The 10,415-nt window shown below is 34.0% G+C and overlaps 1 protein-coding gene across 1 annotated transcript in view; it reads right to left on the reverse strand.

Annotated features, from left to right (window-relative positions):
* Positions 1 to 1,052: 1,052 nt before the first annotated feature.
* The window catches only part of LOC105458263 (phosphoribosylformylglycinamidine synthase-like), a 12,849-nt gene continuing 3,486 nt past the window's right edge, over positions 1,053 to 10,415 (reverse strand). The window contains exons 3-4 of the mRNA XM_011703436.1: positions 5,965 to 6,680; positions 1,053 to 2,803 (exon numbers count right to left, since the gene is read on the reverse strand). Coding sequence (XP_011701738.1) covers positions 1,075 to 2,803; positions 5,965 to 6,680 — 2,445 coding nt within the window. The 3' untranslated portion in view covers positions 1,053 to 1,074. The remainder of the gene's footprint in view (positions 2,804 to 5,964; positions 6,681 to 10,415) is intronic.

Consider the following 10,415-nt stretch of genomic DNA (forward strand, 5'->3'; position numbering starts at 1 on the left):
TCTTAAAATACATTTTATGTATTTTAAAACGATTAAATTAATTGATTAATTTAATTTAGAAACGAATAAATTAATAAACAAAATCAATATTACCGTACCCGCGCGCCGGCCGATCGTCGATTTAATGCGCCGCACCTGACGGCGCGCTCTTAATGCTTTATGGTTGGACAGTTTCAACAGCTCACTATTCAAAAACCATTGACACTTCAACATTTTGCTATTAACATTTTCGACTCAGTTTTTCATAAGGAATACGTAGATGCCGGCTCCTCCGGGTGACCTGGATCACCCTGTATATCTTTTTCAATAACATTTACAAAGAAATTATTTCTTTGCCTCAATCGTTTTAACTTTATTATTTTCGGATTCAGAGACAAATTTTGCATAAAATTCATTTTGCACCCCGGCCGAAGTGACATTCTCTAAATTTCAAATATATCTACATTAAAAAATGCAAATAATCTTGATGAAACGGAATATACTTTTTTTTAAATTTCATTTCTATTTTTACAGACATATCAATAATTTAATTGTAAAAAAAATTATTTTTGTTACACAATATAGTACCATTTTTCAATCATTGTTCCGCCAAAGATCAATAGCCTTTTTTGCCATCGATTATTTAAATTATTTTCTTTTAATGTTTCCTCTTACAAAAAGATCAGATTTGGCGAAAATTTGAACCGGATACTTTTTTAATCTGCCCAGATATACATTCAAAAAGCTGGAGTCTCTGGCTGAAAACCAGAGAGGTGACAACATAGAACATATTAAAAATTTGAGAGTGCTCAAGTATTTTACTGTAAAATATAGCTTAAAACTTATTTAGATATAACGGCCATCGAGTACTTAATAGTAACCCGACAATCTTCAACTTATCAATCGCCCAACTGATCATCATTTTTTTCATGAAGAAAAATAAAATTTTAAAGTGTTTTTTTAAGTTTTTATACTTTACATGAAGTTACATTTTAATAATAATTAAGATTTTAGACTTATATAAAATTCTTTATTTTTCACGTCATTTCCTGAAAATCAGTCTGAAAAAAATAATTTATTTGTTTAAAATATACATTAAAATGTGAGAACATACCTGATTGCTACACAATTATTCTGCTCAAGAGTTTTCGAAACTTCTTCACGGAAAATGAATCGTCCCTCTCCATGAGCTACCCATACACCTAGCACGCTATCCTGCATGCCTTTTAACATGATCGACGGTGAGTTCTCAATTCTAACAGTGGTCCATCTGCATTCGAATCTTTCCGAGAGGTTATGATCTAAATAAACTCCAGATCTGTCTTTAGTGTCCTCGTCACCCACCCAGCCTAATAGGCTCATCAACTGACAACCATTGCAAACACCCAAACTAAATGTATTTTCACGAGAAACAAATCGCCGTAATTGCTCACGTAGAGATGGATGAAAGAGAAAACTGGCTGCCCATCCTTTGGCGGAGCCACAAACATCGGCATAGCTGAAACCACCGGGAAAGATAACACCCCTGAATACTTCCAATGTCACTTGGTTTTCCAGCAAATCTTGCATCGTAACATCCCAAACATCGAAGCCGGCTTCTAATAGAGAAGCTGCCATTTCTCTGTCCCCATTAATCCCTTCCTCTCTTATGACAGCTACCCTGACACGTTCTAATGTATTCTTTAGTATCGGATGAGATCTAACGGGGTCGAAATTAAGACGATAGGCTGGAACAGTTCGTTCCCGTAGTCTCGAAAATTCTTCCAAGGCACAAGTGATGTTTGTTTGATGGCGTTCCAATTGATAACTAGTTTCTTCCCAAATACTCATTGAATCGATTACTGTAGTGCTCAATACAACTTCATTTCGAACTTTAACGATCACCTTTGAGTTCATTCCAAGTTCCACAGACTTTCCAATTAAATATACTGGAACTTCGTAGCATTGAAACATTTTCATTACTTCATCTTGATATTTTTCATCAATTTCCAATATCCAACCAACCTCTTCGGAAAATAAAATGTCAATGGCAGGTGCAGATTTATGAGTTATATCAATGTTTACTCCAGAGATTCCAGCAAAGCACATTTCTAAAAGACATGTAATCAGTCCACCATCGCTAATATCATGACCGGCAAAGACTTTCTTATCGGCGATTAATTGTTGTATAACATTAAAGGCATTTTTAAATGCTTGCGTGTTTTCGATGTCCGGCACATCATTGCCTAATTGACAATAAACCTGAGACAGGGCTGTTCCTCCAAGTCGGTTCTTGCCATAAGACAAATCAATAAAGAGCAGACAACCTTGTCTTCCCATAGCGGGTGCTTTAAGATCCGGAGTGATTACTTGATAAACGTCAGGACACGGTGCATAGCAAGATATGACGAGAGTACCGGGTGCCTTGACAATATCTTTGTTAATACGTGTAGCCATGCTGAGCGAGTCTTTACCGCCATCAATTGCGATCCCAAGTTCCTTCATTAGTGAACACATCGCCGAGCAAGTCTTATAGAGTGCCGCGCCTTCACCCGGAAGTTTTGCCGGCCACATCCAATTACCACTACATTTAACATCTTGCAATGCAGAAATTCGCGCAAATACCAAATTGCTAAGAGCTTCAATTATTGTCATTCGGGCGCCGGCTGCTTCGTTCACTAATCCTTTAATCGGCTGTTCACCAATAGAAGTTGCAATGCCCTTAGTAGAAAAATACGAAATAGCTGTCACAGCAACGTCTGCCAGAGGGGTATGCAAAGGACCAACGCATTGTTGTTGAGCCACTAAACCAGTTACGCAACGATCTACTTTATTCGTTAAGTACCTAACAAAAAATATCAAGTGTTAAAATTTTTCAGTATTATATACTTGCAAAAATTTTAAAGAAAGAAATTATAAAAACAAGAAATTTTTTAATATTTTTACTTTACTCAAAAATTATGTACGAGGGGCGTTCAAATCAAACCGGGACTTTTAATTTTATGAGCAGAAGAAGAGATCCTGGGTGAATCTTATTAATCATGCTGATTAGTTACAAGTGTCTTCTACGCCGTATAGTAGCGTTAATGTCGCGGGCCACGCGAATTACTTTTTAAGCAATATGGCGCGCAACCATGTCAGTTCAAAAACTAAACAGCGTTGTTGTAAAGAAATTCCTCGTGAACGAAGACGTAAAACATAGTGAAATTCACAGAAGACTTCAACCACAGTACGGAGATCTGACTTTTAGCCGCAATAAAACATTTGAATGATACCATTTTAAGGTCGGCCGTAAATCAGTGAGTGACGATCCCGGCCGAGGCAGATCGGTGCCCACTGATTTACGGCCGTCCTAAAAATGCACCATTCAAATGTTTTATTGCGGCTAATTAAGAGTCTGATCTCTATGTAATGTGAAGTCTTCTATGATTTTCACTAGATTTTACGTCTTCGTTCACGAGGAATTTCTTTACAACACACTATTCAGTTTTTGAACTGACATGGTTGCGCACCACATTGCTTAAAAAGTAATTCGCGTGGCTCGCGACATTAACGCCACCATACGGCGTTAGAAGACACTTGTAACTAATCAGCATGATTAATAAGATTCACTCAGGATCTCTTCTTCTGCTCATAAAATTAAGAATCCCGGTTTGACTTGAACACCCCTCGTATATTAGAAAGGCAATAAAAATACTAACTGCAAAAAATAATTTACAATAAACAAAATTGAAAAAAGTACTAACAATAAGTATATTACTATAATTAAGAGCCAGAGAGAAAAGAAAAAGAGAGAGCGAAAGAGAAAATATTTTTATTATTAATACATTTAATACATTTATTATTAATAAACACCTGCGTTGGCTCTCATAGGCACGCGCTATTCTCATTTTTTATTTGTTATCTTAGAGATATTTTAAAATTTCTGTATTTATTAAATTTTAAGTTTATGTTATTTGATAATTATTATTAAATATAATAAATATTATAACTTGAAACTCTCTAGACAAATCAATGTATGGATCAAGTTTTCCTTTATATTATTTATTTTTATAAAAAGTTAGATTAAATTTAATGTTTTAAAACATTAATGTCATTAAGAGTGCATTCCAATATTCTCTGTATTAAAAATCTAGTATATATTGTATATATACATATACAGGGTGTCCCATTTTATATTTGACAGTCAAATATTTGGAAATTGCGAAGTTTGAGAGAAAAATGTTTTAAACAAAAGTTTTAGAAGATTGTTTCTCTTATTTTCATTTTTGAAAATTATTTTTATTTTTTGAAAATAAGAGAAACAATTTTCAATGATCGTGGCCTTGACATGTTATCAAGATCATGATCCTGAACAACATTCAAAAGGTTTCAGCCATTGTTCGGACACCTTGGATAATGCTTATGTCGATGGTACTGTAACTTTCAAGCTTCATAACTCAAGATTTACTTAACCAAAATACATTTTATCTATGTATTTTGGAAAGCTCTCAAAATAAGCTACAAGAATATGCAATAAAAACTAGGGGGTTCCATTAAAAAAAATTCAAAGTAATCTTGTCCTGACCTTGACGACGCCACTCAGAGTCAAACCAATGTTATCATCTTATGTCCCCTCAAAGTTCCAAAACTTTTGTCTGAAACATTTTTCTCTCAAACCTCGCGATTTCCAAATATTTGACTATCAAATATAAAATGAGACACTCTGTATATATGTATGAAAGTATGTATGTATGTAATATCAATTATAGATTTTCGATACTGATAGTAGTTATTGGAATATAGTTTAAAAGATATAGAGCACAAAATATTTTTCAAAAAGTAAATTAAAAAATATAAAATAAGAAAATAAGAATATAAAAGAATAACAACAAAAGTAACAGAATTCGTTACCGTCACTGTAAAAATGTAACGATATTATAGTCCGGGAGGCAGCTGGTTTTTTTTCACTCATTTCACCAAACTTGCTTTATGAATTTTATTGTTATACTGAAGTAGACGATTGCTGAAATGTCGGTCTGGCAGTGTTACTGTGGGACGGGGCAAGACGGTACTCCCACAACCTTGTAAAAAAAAACAATGCACCACGTCATAGTATCAAAGCTAGAACTTTTTTCACTAATTATTGACTTTATTAAAAATGATATAATTATAGTCTGGCAGCAGTCCGTCAGGACGCGACATGATGACATGCCCTCAACTTTGTAAGAAAATAATGCTCTAACGTTATAGTGCCAATGCTGAAATTTTTTTGTAATGACAATTAATAGTAATGTAAGAATGTCAATTACGATCAAAGATGCTCATTAGTATCAAAATTATTAAATTGCTCGTCAATTTAACATGTAATATTATATACACCGGAGTCAGTTTAGAACTGCGTTTTAAGACCGACAATATTCGGCGCGAAATTTGCATTTGAACTGAAAATTGTAAAATTCACGAATAAATATTATTAAGTAAACATCAAGATCCGCTTTGACCGTAATTGACATTCTTACATTACTATTAATTGTCATCACACAAAATTTCAACTTTGGTACTTTGCGTTAAAGCATTATTTTTTTACACAGTTGAGAGCCTGCCATCATGTCACGTCCTGACGGACCACTGCTAGACTGTGATTATATCATTTTTAATAAAGTCAATAATTAGTAAAAAAAAGTTCTAGCCTTGGTACTATAACGTGAGTGCATTGGTTTTTTTTACAAGGTTGTGGGAGTACCGTCTTGTCCCATCTCGCAGCAACACTGCCAGACCGACATTTCAACAATCATCTACTTCAATATAACGATAAAATTCTAAAAGTAAGTTTGGTGAAATGAGTGAAAAAAAAGCCAGCTGCCTCCCGGACTACTACCGTTATTAATAGAAAAAAGTAATGAAAACAGTAACGGCGTTACAAGTATAACATGATACTTCCCATTTCTGCAAGAAAGCACGTATAAAAAATTTTATTCTCTTTCTGTATTAGTAAATAATAATGCAATTAAAAACAAAATATACCGCTTGCTAGCCACTGAAGGAAGCCGTAAAACTCTGTCCAACGCGTTAAGCACAGTTAATCCATCAAGCAGTTTCATTGGAAATCTTTGCACCGGCATGTCATGCAAATTGAAAACCTTGCGAGGCATTTTTCCAAGAATAACCTCTAGCTCTAGATTCACTGGATGCTTACTACTGCTTAGGTTCTTATCTTCATAATTAAGATATTTTGAAGTATCACAATTTTCTTCCTCAGAAACGATGATTTTTCCATTTCCTGTGACAGTGCCAACAAAATTAATTGGACACTTTTCACGCGTAGCGATTTTCTTTAATAAATCGCTGTCTTTCGGTTTGCATAAAATTGCATCGCTTTCTTGATATTCTGCACCCCAAAGCTCCAACGTACTGATACTAGGATCGCCAAGGTCAAATTTCTTCGTGAAAATCACAGCACCGGCAGGCTCAACTAACTCTTTCAAAACGTTTCCATTGCCACCAGCACCTTGATCGTGGATGCTAAGAATTGGATTATCATCACCTATCTCTGCACATGCTCGTACAACGCGATTCAATTTCTGTTCCATTTCAGGATCACCACGTTGCACAGCACCGAAGTCCAATTCCATGCTGTTATCACCTTGCACTTCTACAGAACTTGCTGAGCCGCCACCTACACCGATTCGATAAACGGGTCCACCGATTTTAATTACTTCCATATCCTGTTTTGCTGGAATCTGAAGCAAAATATAATAATTATATAAATAGTAGCTTATAAAATATATAGAGTATTGGGTAATTATCAAGGCACTAGCTTTTAATAGAGCAGATTAAACTAAAAATCCTTTTCTGTTATGCGATTTTCTCAATAACACTGTTGAATTTTGCATCGCGAATGTGAATAGTTATTTTCGACGTATTTTTGCCTGCTAAACACGAATCTGTTGGCAAAAGTTGATTATCACATCACAATTTAAAAAAAAATATATCGAAGGGACCGAAAACGACAACTTCATTTTTCTCAAAACGTGATAGCCAACTTTTCAATGATCGTGTTTAGCTGGTAAAAATATGTCGGATATGACTATTCATACTCGTGATAAAAAAAAATTAAATTTTGTCGAATTGTATTACAAACTATATATTCAAATTGTTATATCTCCGAAACAAGAAATCGGAAACAAGATACTGTAATGAACCAAAATGTATTTTAAAACTATAAGTTGACACTTTCATGTGACATTAACGAAAATGAGCAAAAAAATTAGCTTTCGGTTCTGGAACGTTTTGAAAACTATCAAAAGCGTCATTCTCGACTTCTTTAACGCCATTTTTCTCAAAATTGTGATGTAATAGTCAACTGTTGCTAACGTGCTTAGCAGACAAAAATACATTGGAAATGACTATTCATACTCGTGATGCAAAAAAAGATCAAATTTTGTTTCACAGTGTAATAAGAAATTAATTAATAAAGATTTGCATAAGTGTATATCTCGTAATTTAATGATGAATGAAGTGGCGAAGAAAAGACAGCATCACGCGTCGATTGTAATTGTTACGCTCACGGCGAAGCATTGAGAAAAATGTGCACCTAATAACTATTACCAATAATGTATATGTGATACTAGACTGTATTTTCACAGACTTTTAAATATTAACTTTAGATTTGTTTGTATTGCTTGAAATCTTTACAAATTTTTACATTTAAAACGAGATAAATATACAGAGTGGGCAATTTAATGTCCCACCCCAAATATCGTTTTTCCTACACCTTTTACCAAAAAAGGATTTGAGGTAGAAGTTTTAATGTTTTAAGGCGATGCTGGCAGGTCGGCTAAATTTGCACGAAGTCGGTAAAACAAACTTTTCAATTTCAGGGTACATTTCATTTAACGCTCGCAACGCTCTTGGAATAATTTCATTCTTATTGTTTATTAAATGTTAAACAAAGATAAGTGCTCGCGAGCGACGGGACGTTAAACGGAACTTACAATATCGTTGTTTCACTTAAACACGTACATTGTTCTAATCTAACATATTGAACCATTTTTTGCAAAATCCGGCACTTACTATTACACGCAATTTTTGCTCTATTTACCATTTTGTATCTTAGCGAAGCATACGAATTTTAGGCTAAGCACTCACACGGAATATAGGGAGGCCCAGATTCAAAACCCTGGCTAGGTAATATTTTTTGCAGTAAAAAAATATTTATGTCCCGTCGTGGGGAAGAGAGAAATTCATTAGATGCCGGTGTGTATCACTTATTAAATTGATTATCAATTTAATAATGTGATATTACTATTCTGTTTCAAGTAAGAACTGCGTTGTGACCGACAGTAATAGCGTGCAGTTCGAGGAAATAAAATATGTATGTAAAATTTACACAAAAATATTGTGAGCACCAAGATCCTGTTTTGACTGTTTCTCGGCCTTTCAATTTAATTTCATACAAATTACCATAAATTGCAGTAACGATATTTTTTCTACGCTTTCAATCGTAGCTCGAAAGGCTTTGTATTATTCATTCATGTAATCCAATGTGCGCGAGTTACTCATTTTGTACATATAAACTACAGAAATTTTATACTAATGAAATGTTTAAGTCAGATGACAGCTGTACGGTCCAAAAAATGTAATTTTTTAATTTTTTTCGTTTTTACTACAAATTCGTAGCTGGCGCGCTTACATTTTATATCTATACTGCTCAAAAAAATTATGGCATAGAAAAATTTTTAAAAATTGGTCAACTTTAGCTCCAACTCAACTTTAGTCAACGGTAACTCCGCAAAAAATCATCATAGGATGATGAACTTTTTTTCAAATGAAAGTTTAAAATCTCTACTTTAAGGTACTGTGGGTCGATTTTAAATTTAATGCATCTCTGCTACTGTAAACTCTTAAATCTGAAAGCATGTTTGCTATTACTGAAAATTGTAAAGTTTGACGGAATGTACACGGACTTGCTAAAATTTTTCTCGAAGATGCGGTTAGTTTGTAGCGTTATAAAGTTTGAATCTTTCTCTTTAATTAAAAAAAAAAAACAAGTCATTGCGATTTTTTTCACAAAGTTACAGCATTTTAAAGTAACCCTTTTATTTTTCTCATGTAGGGTCGGCAATACCCGATGTGCACTATAAGGAAGTTGGCGATCGGATTTTGCACATCGTATGTGTAAATGTATGTTTTACACACGCCCGCACGCACACAATGTGCAAAATCCGATCGTCAACCTCCCTGTGATGCACATCAGATAATATCGACCCTACATGAGAAAATTTCAAAATTTGACGAAATGTACGGACTTGCTAAAATTTGTCTCCGAAATGCGGTTTGCAGCATCATAAAGTTTAAACCTTTCTTTTGAAAAAAAAAAAACAAGTTGCTATATGATTTTTTTACAAGTTACAGCATTTTAAAGTAACCCTTGTGTTTTTCTCATGTATGGTCGGCATTACTATCGATGCACTATAGGGAGGTTAGCGATTGAATTTTGCACATTGTATGCGTGCGGGCGTGTGTAAAACATACACTTACACACACGGTGTGCAAAATCCGATCGCCAACCTCCCTATAGCGTACATCGAGTAATGCCGATCATACTTGAGAAAAATACAATGGTTACTTTAAAATGCTGTAACTTTGTAAAGAAAAATCGTAGCGACTTGTTTTTTTTTTCAAATTAAAAAAAAAGGTTCAAACTTTATGACGCTGCAATAGCCCAGTCAAATGAGCCGAAATTTTGACTAAGATAGGAAAAAATACTAGAAATGTTGCCACTTCGTGGAGGGGTGTCTTTTGGGTTAAAATTAAGGTACAAAAAGCTCATCCCCGTATCATGGTTGTTGCGAAAATTAGGGCCCAAAAAAGGTCCAAAAAAACGGTTTTTCGCCAATAACTAAAAAAGTTTCACTTTTAGGGGAAAAAGTGAAGAGGCGAAAATTGTAGAGAATTAAATTTTACACAAAAAAGGTCTATACAAAAATTTTGTACGACCAACTGCAGTTGAACTAGATTTTTTTAAAATAAGGACTATTTTATGAAAAATGAAAAACACTCGAACGCGTCATGCATTTTTCGTCGATAGCTCAAAAATGCCGATTCGGATCGGAAAATGATTGAAATAAAAGTTGTAGACAATTTAATTACGAACAATTTCCTTTTTTCATTTTTTTTATACGATCAATATTGATAGAGATATGAATTTTTGAAACATTTATTATCCTTTGTCGAATACGGTTTTTTCATGATAAAATCGCTAATAATTCAAAATCTATAGCTTTAACGCAAATTTTGCATTTATAAAAGTGAAAGATAATTAAATTTCGAAAATTTTGATATATTTACAAACTCATTTTGAAAATATGTGCAGTGCGATAATGCTAAAAAACATTAAAAATTGTCATTTTTTCGTGCATTTTGTCAAAAAAAGTCAGTTCCGGTGAGGTGTAGGTCAAATTTTGTCTGTACAT

The sequence above is a fragment of the Wasmannia auropunctata genome, unplaced genomic scaffold (assembly GCF_000956235.1).
Source record: "Wasmannia auropunctata unplaced genomic scaffold, wasmannia.A_1.0 LD334565.1, whole genome shotgun sequence".
In the NCBI taxonomy this organism is placed as follows: Eukaryota; Metazoa; Arthropoda; class Insecta; order Hymenoptera; family Formicidae; genus Wasmannia; species Wasmannia auropunctata.